The 18,759-nt window shown below is 40.2% G+C and overlaps 1 protein-coding gene across 1 annotated transcript; it reads left to right on the forward strand.

Annotated features, from left to right (window-relative positions):
* The first annotated feature begins 14,744 nt into the window (after nt 1–14,744).
* Nucleotides 14,745–17,103, forward strand: LOC149839590 (pectinesterase-like). The gene is made up of 2 exons (XM_090002656.1): nt 14,745–15,730; nt 16,251–17,103. Exons 1-2 carry the CDS (start codon nt 14,782–14,784, stop codon nt 16,940–16,942), a joined length of 1,641 nt encoding a protein of 546 aa, XP_089858782.1. The 5' UTR covers nt 14,745–14,781; the 3' UTR covers nt 16,943–17,103.
* Nucleotides 17,104–18,759: the final 1,656 nt, after the last annotated feature.

The raw sequence follows: 18,759 nt of genomic DNA on the forward strand, positions 1-18,759 counted from the left end.
ACAACTGATTTGATGGTCTTTTTCTTCAAGGTTCATCAGCTACATCCCTCCCAAGACCCGCAGTTTCAGTCACAGGCTCTTCAACAGGGGCACCCAAAATCGAGCAATTCCAGTGGTTCATCTCCATCCCAGGAACACCATCGGCAACAACGTCTGCAAGGTGGTAGCAACGACAATTCTCACAGCTATAGATAGATACGAACAAAAGAATCATCTCTTCGGATTTCAATACTCTCCGAATTCAAGGTACAAAGGAGATAAGGTGGCAAGATGTTCAATGCTTCAAAAATGATTTGACCGTTATGCTCCCATTGCTCTAGACGCAGAGCTGAATGGGTTATCCAAAGGGGACATAGGTGCTTTGTCCTTTCATCCTCAAAGCTGCCAAGGTCGTTGATGCAGTTTTCTATGGATAGGTGTGAGGAAAACCTGCCAATGACTCACATGAAACCCATATTTGATGTTGATGAATTCATTCTGCAATATTTCTCAAGCTACGAGACTGTGGTTGCCATCAAGGGTGCTAGGAATTGTACATCTTGCTGTTAAACATTTTGAAGATTATGCAGAAATAGGGCTGGTTGTTTTCTTACCCTTCAGGGTTCGAAACACCCCCCCCCCCCTCCTTCACAAGAGACAGATGGCAGTGCCATACGGAGGCACAAAATTGACAACCATGTTTCAGCTATTACTTCAACAACAAACAAAGACTACAGCAAGCAGAGCTCCCCTTTTAGAAACTGACGTTGCAGATGTTTCTAGAAAGGCATAGGGTGGAAAATAGTATTATCAAGTTATGATATGTCTAATGCTGAATGTGAGACTTCTGAATTTAAATCAGAAAATCAGGCTCCACTTAATAGACCATCCCCTGGCAACCATACAATGTTGACCATCTCAAATCCATTCGCAGAAAAAGCTTGCACCCGTTGTAGTGGGCCTTTTCGTTCATGTTCCAATAGCAGAGAAATAGAATATCTTCCCAGAATTAATTCAAGGTTTGGGAAGGTGCATAACAATGAGGAGAGACCACCCAGATGGTGAGCTTTGAAGGGTTCCACCTTATTCTTATAAGATGATATCGACAATCTGCAAGATGTCGAGTTGGATCTGGACACAAGCAGGCCTCCCAAGATACGGTTCTGGAAAGAAGTTGTAGATATCAATAAAATGTTTCTCGTTGGATCATGTAGGCGTGCACTTCTATCAGCTGTTAATGTTCAATTCAAGGATGCTTGCAAATAGTCGATCCCTGGACAGTGCACGCAACACTGCAGCAGCTACATTCAGACAGGCCTCTGCATTGATTCTTGATCATGCCGTTCATGCTGAATCTCTTCCCGCTGGTAGGGCAGCTTTACAAAAGAGTCTGACAGAAGAAGGCGGACTTGGATTTCGATCATTTGAAAATCTGATAGCTCTTGCGGCCGGTGGATCTAGGTGGTGGCTAAGGGTCAATTCTGTTCAGCAGGTATTTGCATTTGATATATTAGAATTCGTTCTACAAAACCATGCTGTGATCTTCGGATATCTCACTTCTCCACCACTGTGTGCACATTTTCACCTGTAAGTGCACAACATTATACTTCCAGCACATTATTTCCCACATTACCCACCACACAAGCATCTACACATTTTCCAGCTCTTCACTACCATTTTACACTTACCAGTACCCTGCACATTCACTGTGTCATTTGTACAGCATGATCATACCTTGCCACATACCTTCATTGTATTACATCTATCATATATCTTTTCTGCAATTGCTGGTAATACCGATGGATAATTTTTATGCAATATATGCTATACTCTGCATTTCATAGCACACTAACATTCCATGCTTAAACCATCCATTACCTCTCTTCACTGCCACTGCATTTATAACAATGCACACACAACCACCAACCCCCTAACTCCTTCATGAGGGCTTGCCACATCCATACCCATTGTGCAACATCCACCAACTGCTGTAGCCATCATCTATATCCCCACAGCACGCTATTGTTGCCACTATATTTGCAAAACACCACCTGTTTATCACAACCATCCATCCTGCTGTGAATTTCTTGTTAATGCCTCTTGTTAACACTTGCTGAAAATTTTCTGTAAATACACGTCACTAAGTATTTGCTGTAAAATTACTTCACAAATGCATTTTGTGGGTCCTTATTGTAAACCATTCTTCAAAATGTATCTTGTTAGCATTCGTTGTGCTTGCTGTGAATCATTTCTCATTTCATAGTATGTTATTCACTGCATTCTTTGCAATTTGTTGTGGCCTCACTAAGTATATTCTTTGCCAACCTTTCACAACACTTTATTAAGTTGAAATTTTATCAGGCGCATCCCCAGCTGATGCATCATGCAACATCTCCCCCCCTTCTTACTGTCACCATCCCTATTGTCCACCCTCTACAGCAGTGGCACCATTTCCATTCCATCCACAACAACCACCTACCGCATTTCCCTACCCATCCTTTCATTTGGCATGTTCATTACACATCAAGTATCTTGTTCATACCCACAACATATCATTTTAATGCTCATAACATGCTAATTGATATGCTTTAAGCAACCCATCTGTTTTTCCTTACCTAGGCATATTCATCACATCATTGTTATACCTCTAGTATGTCATTCATCATATATACCTCCATTAAACACCAAGGCATTGAATGCACCTTCTCATATGTAGATTTCCATTGGCTTGAGAGGCCATTGCCTCGTTAGTATAAGATATGTATATATATGCGCATTTTATTGTTGATACAAGCATAGCAAATTTTGTATAGGTGTTCTCATTTCCAAGATAGTGTCTTCATCTTCTTCTATATGTGGCATCCTGCTAACTCTGTTTTGCAGGAGAAATTAAAGTGCTAAATTCCTCCTTAAAATTAGAAGCTTTCATAATTTTAAATTCAATTCAAGGTTGTAATAAGTAGATATTGATGAGAGTTTTATGTATGTGCATGTAGACTCTCTAGAAATGCTTATTTCACATTTCTTCTTTTTATTGCAAAAATTTACGAATGAGAAAACACGAATGGCACGTGCACCATTCTAATAAAAGGTGATTAAATCCTAAGTTGACGATTTGCATCAATGGCCATAGTCAGGGTGTGAACAAGACTTATGATTTTCATCTTTTATAGAATAATACTGGATCCACACTGGATCTTTTTAAAAAATCATCATATTTTCAAATATTTTCTTCCTTTATTAGAGTTTAATTTAAAATTAATTCAAAATATATATCAATGGCCATAGTCAGGATATATTGATAGTTAATTTCATTTTAAACTCTATAAAGGCACCAAATGTATTTTATTCTTCACCTGAATCTAAATATGATTATTATATAATACCTTCAATGACCATAGTCAGGGATGTATTATATCTTTAATCTTATTTTAATTAATTTAAAGAATGAAATATGTTTTTTTCAAAATTCAATTTTAAATTCTTTAAATTCATTCATCATTTAGGATAGAATTGCATCATATTTTCAAAAAAAAAAATCAAAATCCAAGTGATCCTGAATATCTTTTCTTCAAATTTCCATTTCAACTCATCAATTTTATCTCATTTCAAAAGTTCAAAATCCAATTTCAAAGTCCAATTTGACTTTGAAATTTCAAGTTCATTTTATATTCAAAATTCCCATTCAAATCAATTTTCAAAGTTCAATTTGACTTTGAAATTCCAAATTCACTTTCAGGATTCAATTTCAAAATTCAAATCAACATCTCAAAATCCAATTTCAAAGTTCAATTTAACTTTGAAATTTCTAATTCATCTTCTAATTTCAAAACTCAAGCTTTAAATCAAGTTCATCCTTTATTTCTCATTGAGTCTTAATTCTCAAATTCAAAATCAAAGTTTTGAGATTGATTCTGAATCTCAAAATTTGATTCTTTTCTAATTCAATATGGGTTTTCAAAACCCAGATCCATCTTCAAAAGTCCCATTTAGGCTTTCTAAATCCAAAATTAGAACCCAATTTTACTTTGGATCCAGATTTCGGATCCAATTCCATATTGGATCTCAGACTTCGGATCCAATTCCATTTAGGATTCCAGAATTCAACTTCATTTTGGATCTTAGTCTTTAGATCCAAATTTCATCTTGGATCTCAGACTTCAGATCCAAATTCCATTTAGGATTCTAGATTTCGAATCCAACTCCATCTTGGATCTCAGACTTTAGATCCAAATTCCATTTAGGATTCCAGATTTTGGATCTAACTCCATCTTGGATCTCAGACTTCGGATCGAAATCCATTTAGGATGCCCGATTTCAATTCCAAGTTTATCTTGATTTCCAAATTCTAAAAACCAATTCCATTTTTCATATCTCATGTAGATCTCTTAAACCCAATTCTATTTTTAAACTCAATTTGGATTTCTCAAATCTCATTCTGATTTCAAACTTCAAATCTGGAATTCAATTTCATTTAAAATTTCATCTCCTCTCTTAAATCCAGGTTCAAAATTTCAATTCAAAGTCCATTTCTGACTTTAAAACTTCATTCATTTTCCTTTTATTTCAGCTTCAAATCATTCTTTTTCAAAGATTTATTTTCCCAAACTTTGATTATTTCAAAGACTTAGAACTTCAAATATCTTTCCTGATCTATCTCAAGTTCTAAGATAGATTCAACTATTCAAAAAAATCATTTCTCCATTCCATCATCACATTTTACTTGGAAAATCTCATATTTCCAAAAGTGTTTTCTCAAAAGCATACATTTCTGCATTTACATTGCACAAGCATGATTCTCTGTACATTTTAGACTTAGAATAAATTCTTAGATAATATTTAGGCAAAGCAAAAAGGCATAAATTCGATCATTGGTTTGATTACCCCTGGTAAAGGCACCAGGAACGGTCGAACCTCGTACCGACGAGCGAGCCCCGTCTCCCAATTTTTCCGCAAATATTTCAAAAATGAAGCCGAGTAATCTTTTAAATCTTTTCAAAAATTAAGGTCAAGTGAGACCTTCGCAAAAGAGTTCCTCTCTCTCTTTTCTTTCTTTTCTCTTCTATCTTCTTTTTCTGCTTTTTATTTTTTCTCCCTTTAAAAAGGAAAAGAAATAGAGGCCGGAAAGGGAAAGAGAAAGGAAGAGAGAGAAAACCAAGAGGAAATTTTTTGCGATGATCACACCCCCAACCTAAGAACAAGAAAAGATTTAAGGAAGATAAGGTTTTCAAAGTCCTTGCGGGTCTCGGCCCTGACTATGAAAATCTTCGAAGTCAGATCTTGATGACAACTCCCTTGTCATCATACAATGTTGTTTTCGCCATAATCCAGCGTGAAAAAACCCGCAGAAAGGTCATGAATTCGAGCCACAATGGTAAAGAGAAACAACTAAAAAAATGGAGTTTCAAGTTGGCTTTAGAAAAAATCAGACACCAAGTGAGACGCCAAACGGTCCCACTCAAGATCGATCCAAAGTAAGGCCAAAACTTAAGTGTACATATTGTAAAAAATTGGGGCATTTCAAAGATCGGTGTTGTGATCTTGTGTGTCATCCTAATCGTGACAAGGAGACCAATGCAAAGTAAGATACAACAAATTTTGTCACCAAAGATGATTTCACCTGATTCTTCCAACAGATGGCTAAGACAAACTTAGCATCTACTTCTCTTATCAGAGATGCTCCTGTCGACTAGGAAGGTAAAACGCGTGCTCTTCTTTCATATTTTTTAAACAACAAGTGGATCATTGATTCAGGAGCCTTTGACCATATGATAAACCATGATGACGGTTTGATCTGTTCACAAAGACCAGTATACACTACTAATGGATCCATCATGATGGTCACTGGCACAAAAAATATGAAATTCATCAATCAAGACCTTGAATCTAAAGTGCTCGTGGTTCCTAAACTTGCTACTAATCTCGTGTATGTGAGTAAGATCACAAAAACTTATGATTGCCTGGTTGTTTTCTCTTCAAAAGATATAGTGTTTCAGGACAGTAGAACAAAGAGGATGATTGGTAGAGGCATTGAACGTGATGGATTATACATCTTCAGTCCATCGCATCAGACCTTCTTATGTTGTGCTCAATCAAGTAATTCATACCATCTCTAGCACTCTCGTCTTGGACATGCTTATGCTAAAATCATGAAATTAATGTTACCAGAATTGAATAATGATAACTTATCATGTGATGCATGTGAGTTTGCTAAGGCCTCTCAGCTTCCTTTTTAGAACTCCTCTACTAGGAGTAATGAGTTTTTTGAATTGGTACACTCTCATGTGTGGGGTCCAACCCTCATAGACTCTTTGTTTGGTTTTAAATATTATGTTACTTTCATTGAAAACAAGTCTTGAGTTATTTGGGTATATTTTTGGAAGCATAAAAATGAGGTGGCCAAAGTTTTTAAAAACTTTTATAATCTTGTGCTTACTCAATATGATCACAAGATCAAACTCCTGAGGTCTGATAATGCAAGAGAATATATTAATGAAGTTCTTGATAATTTTCTGAATCAACAAGGGATAATGCCCCAAAATACGTGCGCAGAAACCCCTCAATAAAATGGGGTCGTCGAAAGAAAAAATCATCATTTACTCAATGTTGCTCAGTCTCTCATTTTTCACATGAACATTCCTCAACCATATTGGGCCGATGCCAAAGGTGCAACATGTTATATCATAAATCGGGTCCTAAGTTCTAGTTTAGGAAATGAAATTCCTATGAAAAGGTTGAGAAATCAAAAAATTCCAATCAAACATCTAAAAATGTTGGGCGGCCAAGAGACATCATATTCAAAAAATGAGTGTAGCTGAGATGCGTATGCTTCGATGGAGGTGTGAAAATACAATAAAAGATAAGATTCAAAACGAGAAGATATGTAAGAAGGTAGGTGTTGCATCCATTGAAAATAAGATGAGAGAAAATCGTTTACGGTGGTTTGGACATATTTGGCGAAGGCCTAATGATGCTCCAGTTAGAAGGATGGACAAATGAAAAAAATATATTAGTCAAAAGAGGTCGAGGTAGGCCTAAGAAGATTTGAATGGAGATGATAGGAAAGGATATGAATGCTTTGAACCTCACCGAGGACATGGCATTGGATAGAAATGATTGGAGGAGAAGAATTCATGTGGAGGACCCATTATGATTTTCTTTTTTGGTTCATATCACCGACCCCAATTGTTTTGGGATGAAGGCGTAGTTGTTGTAAACATCTAAAAGTTTTTTGTGGTAAGTGCTTTGTTCATATCCAAGAAAAATTTTGAAACAAACTTGAAAAAAGAGTTGTCAAATGTGTTGTCGTTGGATACTCCTCATCAAAGAAGGGGTTCAAATGCTTTGATCCTACTTTAAAAAAATTGTATGTATCAAGAGACATAAGGGTTTTTAAAAATGAACCCTACTTCCAGTATCCCAACGAAGGGGAGAATCAGCCAGATATGTCAAGTCTCATACTAGGTCCTATTTTGTAGATTTCTGAACACCTTGATGACTCATGTCCTAACATGTGTAGTCTTAATGGCCAGAATGACTTATCTATTCAAGATTTTGATACCCTTTTTTAACTTGATCCAAATTCTTCTTCTATAGATCCTGTCACAACTTCCAACCCAAGTCAGCCCACAACCAATCCAGTTCAAGAGAATGATAACATTAGGAAGTCGTCTTAACCCACTGGACCACCTGTTCGACTGAGAGACTACTATTCCTATTGTACCACTGAATCTCCAAAAGTACATTACATAGAACATCAATTGGACCTCTCAAAATTATCCATGCTATATCATTCCTACTTGGCCAAAACCTATGCTCACCATGAATCAACAAGTTTCAAAGAAGCTCATGAAGACCCTCAATGAAAATCGGCTATGGATAATGAATTAAAGGTGTTACTCAAAAACAATACTTGGACATTAGTTGGATTACCTCAAGGGAAGAAAACTGTAGGATGTCGTTGGATATATAAAATCAAATATAATAGTGACGGATATGTGGAAATGTATAAAGCAAGATTGGTCGCAAAGGGGTATACTCAGAAAGGAGGCATCGACTTCATTGAAAGTTTTGCACCCATTGCAAAAATGAGTTCTATCTGTATTCTCCTCTCTATTGCTGCTAATAAACAATGGGGCATCTTCCAATTAGATGTGAATAATGCCTTCCTTCATGGCGAGTTAGAAGAAGAAGTGTATATGGATCTTTTGCCTAGATATAGTTGTGATCTTGGGGAAGTGTGCAAACTCTAAAAGTCTATTTATGACCTCAAACAATCTCCTCGGACCTAGTTTGCCAAACTTAGTGAGGTTCTTATTAATATCGGATTCTGCTGATTATACCATGTTTGTGCATCGTTGGTTTCAGGGCAATGTCATTCTGCTTGTGTATGTTGATGATATAATTCTGACAGGTAATAATAAAATTATGATGCAGAAAACCAAAGAAATCTTGCATGCCAAATTTGAGATCAAATATCTTGGCAAACTAAGGTATTTTCTTAGCATCGAAGTAGCACATTCAAATAAAGAAATTTTCTTATGTCAATAAAAGTACACTCTAGATCTTCTTAAATATACTGGAGTAATTGGAGCAAAGGCAGCAAAAACTCCCCTTGAAGCTAACTGCAAGCTAAAGAAAAATGAAGGAGATGTTATTGCTAACTTTGAGAGCTTTCGAAGACTTGTGAAAAAATTAATATATCTTACCATTACTCGCCCAAATATTACCTATGATGTGAGTGTAATAAGTCAATTCATGCATCAGTCATGATCCATTCATGTTGAAGTTGCACATAGAATTCTTTGATATCTTAAAGGGAGCCTAGGTAACAAGATTCTTATGAAGAAAAATGAAAACCTTGACATTGTCGGGTTCACAGACGCCGACTAGGCAGGAGACCCTAATGATAGAAAGTCAACAACAAGCTTTTGTTCCTTTGTTGGTGGTAATCTTGTCGTTTGGAAGAGCCAGAAACAGTCTATAGTTGCTAGATCCAGTGTTGAAGCGAAGTATCGTTCCATGGTTGCGTGTACATGCGAGCTCATTTGGATTAAGGCTTTCTTGCTTGATATATAAAAATGACTCAACTGATGGAACTCAACTGTGATAACGTGGTTGCTATATACATTGGAGCTAATCCGGTTTTTCATGAGAGAACTAAACATATTGAAGTCGACTGCCACTTTGTGAGAGAAAAGATTCAAGCTAAAGAAGTATACACGTCATATGTTTGAAGCAAGGATCAGTTGGCTGACATTTTCACTAAATCCCTAAGTCGTGAAACCCATCATAAACTGAGTTGCAAGTCGGGTTTAATGGATATTTGTGCACCAACTTGAGGGAGAGAATGTCACCGTGTGGATCCAGATGCTTATCAGTTCACATCTATTATTCTTATTTAGCAAGTTTGGGATATTTTTTGGCAGGTTTATGGTAACTTTCTTGATTACCATGTTATTCATCTTTATCCTTTTTGGGTGAGATTTTAGTTGAGATTGAGTCTATCTCCAGAGCCAACTGTTACTTGTTTGAATTGGTTGGAGTCTCCTATTTTACATCAGTTAGCCATGTGTGTGTGTGAGATAACAATAAATGAGTGAGTCATTTTTTCTTTCGTGGATATAGGCAGTCATTGCGAAACCACATAAATATGTGTGATCTAATTATGTATGTTTTCATATGAGTTTAGTAACAGGAGAGAAGATGAAGAAGGGTGACAGTGCTATATCGTAGGTACGGTGGTTCGGGTAGCGCATCCAGATCTTTTTGAACGAGATCCGTGCCGAAAATGGAGGTCCTTCGATGTCTGTAGGCAAAAAATAGAGAGCATTAGAACCCTTTCCTCTTGGACAGAAATGAAGAGAGAGATACATAAGAAAAATAGGAAGCCCTTAGTCTACAAACCAAAATGGATGAAGCTTGTTTAATCAGGCAATGGAGGAAGAAGAGAGAGAGAGAGAGAATTAAATACTTTGTTTAATTTGCATGATCGGATATAAATGCACCATCATATCATGTCACATTAAACACTTTGTCTAATTTGAAATCGGGGTTAACCACATTGTGGACGGGAACGTTGATGCCACGTGCCTCACATCGGCCATTAGATTCCACCGACAGGATTGTCAAATGAGAAAAATACAAATGACCTGATCCGGACCCAATTTTGGTTGGTAGAAACCATCAACATTTGCTCAACTGACCATTTCACCCTTAAAAACATGAACACTGAACAACGGTACAATTAACGTTTTTGATATGATTTAAGTTCAATCAGACCCATTCGTGATACCATTTTTATTATATTTGGTTGTGAATATGAACATCAGGAGTGCGTCAGCTAAGGATCTGCTAAATGAATCCAGTTCGACTGCTGGACCATTGTGTCCCATTGCATTAGTTTTTTTCTTTTTTGTTACATTATTTAGGAAAATATATATTGCAATCTACCATGATCAAACTGGCATCAGGCCCTACTAATTGTGACTGAGATCACCTGCACCACTTTTTCGAGCATAACAAGCATGGTGGAAAGAAAAGACCCTAAGATCAGCACTCCCATGACGAACCATCAAACCCTAGTGAGTGGCTTCTTAAGAAAACCAGAGGAAGAGAAGGAAAGGAATAAAAGGAAGACAGAAGCAAAAGCAAAAGCACCTAACTAGAGAGAGAAAAAAACTTGCTGATGGAGGGTCACAGGCTTGGGGGAGCCATTGATGGTGGATCTGAAAGGAGGAAGAGGAGGGGCAAATGGATCATCAAATAGTTGAGATGCCGGAAAGAACATTGCAAGAGGCAACACGGAAGGCCAAACGAATAAGGTTATGGTTGATGAGCTTATTGAGATGAGGAAGGAAGAGGAGCGTATTTTAGTCAGTTTTCTAGTTTAACCAACCATGATCAGTTTTTACCATGGTTAATTAGACAGCAACGAAGAGAAGGGTTAAAGTGTCCTACCGTGGTTAAAGGTGAGGATGTTTTTGGGATTAGCAATAAGGCAAAGACTATTTTGCCTTCTTATACAAGGTAGGGACCAATAGGGGTGTCAAAACCTGACTAGGGATGGCAGTGGACCGGGGGAAAGCGGGGCCCCGCCCCGCCTCGCCCCGTTTGGACCGGGGATGAAGGGTATGAAACGGGGATGGAGGCGGGGATGAAGGTTAAAATCCATCCCCGTCCGGGGGTGGAGGCGGGGATGGACTGGCACGTTCCCCCGCCCCGCCCCGCCCCATCCCCGCCCCGGCCCATCCCCGCCCCGCCCCCGGCCCATCCCCGTCCCGGCCCCGCCCCATCCCCGCCCCCAACTCAGATGAACTGTTTACTAACCCTAACTCCCTTCCCTAATTTCCTAACCCTGGAGCCGGGCGACGTTACTGTGCACGTAGGACGCCGGGTTCTCGATAGCGTACCGGACTCCGGCCTGGGCGGCGAGGTGCATCACGTGGGTGAAGGCGACGAGGTCGAAGAGCTTGGCCAGGAGCCGGGCGTCGTTGATGTCGCCGGCGATGACGAAGACGCCGTGGTCGCCGAGGATTCGACGGCGGGCCTTCTTGAGCGAGGGGTCGTAGTAGTCGTTGAAGTTGTCGAGGCCGACGACACCGTCACCGCGCTTCCGGAGGGCGAGCGAGACGTGGGTGCCGACAAAGCCAGCGGCGCCGGTGACGAGCACGCTCATCCCGCGGGGTCGGGGACGGGGGCGGGGTCGGGACGGGGCGGGGGCGGGGCGGGGACGGGGACGGGGACGGGGCGGGGACGGGGACGGGGCGGGGGTGGAGGACATGAAACGGGGATGAAGGCGGGGGTGGAGGATAAAATCCATCCCCGCCGCGGAGGCGGGGCGGGGGTGGAGGATAAAATTTTGAGGCGGGGCGGGGGTGGAAACCTTGTCCCCCGCCCCGCCCCGCCCCACTGCCATCCCTAAACCTGACCAACCCGACCTGCCAACCGGCCTCTTAGGCGGGTTCGGGTTGGGCTTAAGTCAACCCGTTTAATAAATGGGTCGACCCGCCTAACCCGTTTATTAAACGGGTGGGTTGGGGGTATGCCAACCCGGCTGACCCGTTTAATAAACGGGTTAGGCGGGTGGGTCAAACCGTCGACCCACCAACCTGACCCACGAACCTGAGAACCCGTTTACCCGACCCAACCCATTTATTAAATGGGTTGGCGGGTCGTGTCGGGTTACCCGTTTATTAAACGGGCTGGGTTCGTGTTTGCCACAACCAACCCGTTTAATGAACGGGTCGGGTTCGGATTGAGGTATGCTGACCTGCCAACCCGTCGGTTCGACCCACCAACCGGACACGATTGCCACCCTAGGGACCAATATGGTAAAAACTCAAAAATCAGTAAGCAAAATGTAACAACATGCGAGTTCAGTTCCACTCGTACCTGATATCATTCCCCATCTTCATACCCCTCTTTAACCTTATGATGCAAGTTGTTTTGAACAAATCTTACCATGGTTGATTTAATATCAACCCTTGGATAGTTTGATTCGGGCAATGTAAATGTTGATCTTCACGAATGAATAATGCAGATCACATTTGTGGGGTTCGATTTGGTAAAAAACAACTTGCATCAATGAAATCCCAAGCGGAAAGACAGAGACGACAAAGGTATTTATTTTTTTTTGTTTTCATTTGCATAACGGTTTTCAACTTCAAGATAATTATTTTTTTACACAATAAAATATAAAAATGGCCCAAGGAATGATAATCCAATTGCGGGCCTTTGATTTTCTATATTTTTACTCAACACCGTCGCTCTTTTATTTTCTATATTCATACTTGAATATTTTTCCATGAGGAATGTTATGTGAACCCCAAGGGGGTCTGACTTGCAGCTCACTTCTAGTAATCCCATATGCCATCCCCATCTTTATACCTCTCTTAAAAGTTGTTTTGATCAAATCTAACCCTATAGATGGATTCTGCATGGTGGATAGAATCAACCTTAGAATCTTATTTTTCAACAAAAAAATATGTTATTTTTATTATAAATTTTTTTTTTGTTTTATCAACCATTGATTTCTGAATCCAAACAATTTAAATGCCGTCTTGACTAGATACCGTTGAGACCGATTTGTTCAAAACGACTTGCATCAATGAAATCCCAATGAGAGTATGAATTATGAAGTCCGGGATTGTGTCCCATGGCACACCTTTGGTATAACTGTTTGAACAAGAAAAGATGGACTCTCCTCAAAAACTAAAAAGAAAAAATGGACTCTCTTTCATTGAAAACCAAGAAAGGATGAATACTTTTTTTTTTTTCAAAAACCAAAAAGAAAAAATGAAGTTTCTCGTACTGGATTTTGAATTAACCAAAAAACTAAAAAGATGTTGAAAGCAAACTACAAACCAAATCTTGATGAAGAAGCATTCTTGAATTTATTGGCGTTATGATAAATTGTTAATGAGTATGATCTTTCAGAACCTTTATATGTGATCATTTTTCTTTCTCTAAACCTTAATTACAACAAGCATTGATTTCTCTTGTCGCAGATGAAAATTCTTTTCATCTGAAGAGACGGCCACTCTATACGATTTGAAAATCTTATAGTATATTTTTAATTTAGTCAATCATAAAATTAAAAATTAATACAAAAAAAATATTAAAAAAATCTTTTCAAGTAATAATAGCATACTATATGAGATACTTATCATTTGTATGCCCACGTGCTGTATAGATGAGTGTAATCTCCGATGGGATCGGGGACCTAAAGGGTTTTAACAACTGAAGGTCATCCAATGTGTTGGGGGGTTTCCCTTCAGAATTTCGATATCATTCAAAGCTGATTCAGCTAATTTTTAAATAAAATATACAAAAACAATATTTTTTAATATTATTTTTAAATTATTTTTTAATAATTTTTAGTTATTTATTGTTTTTTAATAGATACAAAACGATTCATTATAGGTATCGGCTTATAAATCGGCAGCCCCACTACGATACTGACAACATTGTCATCACCATCGAATGGCTAATAGAAACTATAACTCCTATCGATGGAACATTTAAATGCAAAGGACAAAAATTGAGAGAGAGAGAGAGAAAAGGGCATCCCTTTCTTTTTTAACGAAAGCCGACGGCAACTGATAAAATTGGTTTTACCAGTAAAGGTGCTGCTCTATGTGGCATGATAATGTTAGTGGTTAGCAAAAGCCTAATTTAGAATTAAGTATGCATCATACATTGCATTAGGCTACGTGATCCAAACCTTCAACCTTTCTCTTTTTACACCTACTTTTTTTCTTTTTTTTTATAACCACACAGCACAAAGACCCGACCATGCTGGTTCAGGTCGTTATTATGCTGATGGATTAAAACTCCATGGACCACCTATCTTGTAGATAAGAGGAGCGCTGAACCTTGAGTGTCGGTCGAGTAGCCAGACCCCACACCCTATTAGGCACGTGCCATACCAAGATAGTTGATGATAGAAAACGAGGAAGGGATGGAGATGGATACCAAACTAGATCTCAAGAAATCTACTTACCAGAATAATAATGAACAAACGACAAGATTCGAGTGTTAATAGAGGAGAAGTCGCCTTGAGGGTCTATATTCGTGTGATGAACATGTAGTGCTGTCAACGACATACATTAAATAACGTCAGAAGACACTGAATTTTGGGTGCTCACAAACTTATCAAATGGGTCCGCACATTGAATAAGCATGTCTGCCCACTGGATAAGTCTTCCATGTGCTATATAGCACCACCAACCTGTTTTCTGTATAAGTATAGCACCACCCTCCCGTATCCCCCTGTATACTCCTCACGAATTCCCAGAAACAATGGCTAGGTTCGACGAGCCCCTCCTTGGTTCTCCTAAGAAGACTAAATCTGTAGGCAAAATCCTCTTCCTTGGCGTCTCCTTGGTTGCCATACTCTGCCTTTCTCTTCGCCTTGCATTCCGTGAGCGCCCAAGCAACACCCTTTGGCTTGTGCCAGTGTCTTCCCATGTTTGTGCAGTCACGCTTGACCCAGTTTCATGTGCCAGTACTGTAGGAACATCGCCTACAACTTCTTCAGTAACAATCCTCACACACATCCTCAAGGAGTCGATGCAACGTCTACATGAACATGTTGGCGTGACTCATGACTTGAAACACCGGGTAAACAATGGGAAACAAGAAGCTCAGGCATTAGCCGACTGCCTTGACCTCATGGACCAGACACACAACCGATTGCTTGACTCGCTCATCGCGGTCGTGGAGCCGACGGCTCGCTCCCATGCCGACCTGCAGACCTGGCTCAGTGGTGCACTTACCAACTATTTCACTTGCTTAGATGGAATCAGTACTGGTGCTGCAAAGTCGGCAATGGAGGCCGAGGTGAAGGCCTCCATGGCCCTTCTCAGCACCTCACTAGCTGTGCTCAATCACAAGACGATCATCGAACCGCCATCAATAATGGCCGGTGAGTTTCCGGCGTGGTTGAGTGCCACGGATAGGAAGCTTCTAACAGGTTCTTGGGATCATAAGGCAGTCAGAGCAGATGTGGTAGTGGCGAAAGATGGCAGCGGCAAGTATACAACCGTGACGGATGCCGTGAATGCCGCACCTTCTAGCAGCACGACGAGGTACGTGATATACATCAAGGCCGGGACGTACAACGAACAGGTGAGCATACCAAAAACCAAGAAGAACATCATGCTTGTCGGTGACGGTATGGACGCGACCATCATCACAGGCAGCCTAAACGTCGTGGATGGCTCTACCACTTTCAATTCAGCAACAGTGGGTAGGTTCCTCTCTCCCCGAACTTAGCTCTACTTTGAGTCGCGGTACCATGAGTAAGGGAGCAGGCGGATGCAATTTTTGTGAGCCTCTGTTGAGACTCATCAACCACCCGCACCCTTCTCTCCCCCTAACACTTCTTACTAAAGTCGCATGATATCGCAAAATGGTAGCGTCTCTGGATGTCGTATTTGGAGCAGTCATGGCCTTTCAACGCCGGCCCCTCTAGAAGCTGAATCCAGTTTTCGTCTTAAAATCTACTAATGGCATCTCCATTACCCGTTTATATGAAACTCACTAAGATTGGAAATTAAAGCTAGAACTAGCCAGGCTCGTGGCTCGATCGTACCAAAAAAATTGTGTTTTGTCATATCACCTAATGCAAGCTTCTTCGTCTGTACAGAACGTCAAGAAGGGCAGTCGTTTTCTAACAATTCAGCACCATAATTTTATGCTCCTCCAAATTGAAGCTTGTTTGAATTATTGCCCCTATCTAGTAAAGTGTATCGATGTTTCTGATGCAGCTGCCGTGGGCGACGGTTTCATGGCTCAAGACATTTGGTTTCAGAACACAGCAGGGCCCCAGAAGCATCAAGCTGTAGCCCTACGCGTTGGAGCTGATCAATCCATCATATACCGGTGCCGGATCGACGGGTACCAAGACACGCTTTACACGCATTCACTCCGTCAATTTTACAGGGACTGCTCAATTTCTGGCACAGTCGATTACATCTTCGGCAATGCAGCTGTGGTCTTTCAGAACTGCTCAATAATTTCTCGGAAGCCATTAAGCAACCAGCAGAACACCATTACTGCACAGGGACGAACAGACCCGAACCAGAACACAGCCATTTCCATCCAACTCTGCAAAATCCTGGCGAGTTCCGATCTCGTGCCCGTCAAACAGACAATCCCCACGTATTTGGGACGGCCATGGCAGCTGTACTCACGGACTATTTTCATGGAGTCCTTCCTGGATGATCTTATAAACCCAGCAGGCTGGTTGGAATGGTCTGGTACTTTTGCCCTCAACACCCTGGAGTACCGTGAGTATCTGAATAGCGGACCCGGTGCAGGCACTAGTAAGAGGGTCACATGGGCTGGGTATCACGCTACGACCAACGCTACCGAAGCTAAGGCATTCACCGTGGCTAATCTGATACAGGGAGCACCATGGCTGCAATCTGCAGGGGTTAGCTTTACTGAAGGTCTTTGATAACCAAGAAGGTGAACGTGATGGCTTGGCATTAAGAGAAAGCCACCCCTTTTGTGCGATCTTCAATAAAATTCCCCCACTGGTTCCTTATCTCATCTTGTCTTACCATATAAATAATATAAAATCCGAAATAAAGTCCGCCCATGCCAAAAATTTGTTTCTTTATACTTTTTTTTTTTTTTGAATTTCTTTTTTTTGATACGTGTTTTAGCAAAGTAATGACAAATGTGTTTGGGCATGTGTGTAGTTTTTTTTTTTTGCAAAAATAAAAAAGTATTACTTATATGTAAGGCTGTCAACGAATGAGATCCGATTCTTGGTACCCACCCGATCTGGATCCAATTTTTAGGGTTTGGGTTAAAGCATGAAAACCCAATAAAAAAAAACTGGGTACGGGATTCAATTTTGAAACTCAAATCAAATTGGGGTTCGGATGTACGAAAAGTTTTAAACATTTGAGTAGTCGACCTGACAAAGAAGTGCTTCGAGTCAACCCCGCTCACTTTTGTGAAAGAATCACACCGAAACCAGTGAGCTTATAGCGAAAATTTTCTTGAAATTTAGTCCAACCTAACCCTAACTGATCCGATCAGGTGATACACTAAAATGGTACGGGTACTGTGAAATGTTTATCATGTCAGGTACGGGATCGTTCATTAACCCAACCCGAATTATATTGTTCTTTATTTGAGCGGGGACCTCTTGACAGTACCTGCCACATTTCTAATTTTTATAATACATATTCTACCAAGTAAAGGACGTGAAGCATGACTCAAGCGAGGGAGGCGCACACAACAAAGGAAGTGAGCTAGGAGAAAGGGGCGTCTCTCCAGGACGGCTGCACTGAGGGGTAGGGGCGTCGCTAGGATTCATGTGAGGGGGGGTGTAGCCAAAAAAAAATTTATTTGTGCTATAGTCGGGGGTTCGGGGGCAGCGCACCTGAATTTTTTTTTTTGAGATAAAATAAAAAATAGCTACAATTATTAATACAAATCTATTTCATATGGACAAATCAAACTATTTGTTGCAGTCAGGGCTGGGCTAGGACTGGACTGGGCTACAAAAATGGATAAAAATCTATTTCATATGGAATCAGGGCTGGGCTAGGACTGGACTGGGCTACAAAAATGGATAAAAATCTATTTCATATGGAATCAGGGCTGGGCTAGGACTGGGCTTTTAAAAAAAAAATAAAAAAAAAATAACTGTTTCGGGAGGCAGGACTGGGCTACAGCCCAGTCCTGCCCCCCTTAGCTACGCCCTTGCTGAGGGGGACGTCTGGTGGTAAGATGGTCAATGACAAGGGCAGAAGAAAATGTATTCTATTCGAGACTTCGAGTCAATGATGGCCATGAAAAAAAAGGCCAAAGAAAAGTATATTTTTGAACAAAAATACGAATTATAACAAAGCTTAAAAAAAAATTATAAATTTTATTAAAAGTACATAAGCTAGGTGCATCTATTTTATAGATTTACAAGAGAACAAAAAGGTAAAAATATAAAAAGCATTCAAACCTAGACGAGACTCTATGCTAAACATTCTTCAGAATCTCAACTTAGCTAACTTTCTCACAATCCCATCCTAAATTAGGACTCTAGGTTGGGCATCTTATTTGGATAGAATGCTGGAGCGACTTCTCTAGATGGATCCTGGGCGATTCGTAACAAAGCAACTCTCTTAAACTCATCTTGTCGTCAAGGCGAGAACTCTAAGTACTGAGTTGCTAGTCGGTCCTCCTCTTTCTTTTTCAATGTCGTTCTACTTTGTAAGTTAAGGATCTATAATATGAAAATGAATTTCGGAGTTTCTCTATAAA

The sequence above is a fragment of the Nuphar pumila genome, chromosome 4 (assembly GCF_984573655.1).
Source record: "Nuphar pumila chromosome 4, dmNupPumi1.hap1.1, whole genome shotgun sequence".
Lineage (NCBI taxonomy): Eukaryota > Viridiplantae > Streptophyta > Magnoliopsida > Nymphaeales > Nymphaeaceae > Nuphar > Nuphar pumila.

What these genes read in the sequence shown, in the direction of transcription:
- LOC149839590 (XM_090002656.1), top strand. Translation starts at nt 14,782, where the DNA reads ATGGCTAGGTTCGACGAGCCCCTCCTTGGTTCTCCTAAGAAGACTAAA. An exon ending in TTTCAATTCAGCAACAGTGG is followed by an intron (nt 15,731 to 16,250) that starts GTAGGTTCCTCT and finishes TTTCTGATGCAG; the next exon opens with CTGCCGTGGGCGACGGTTTC.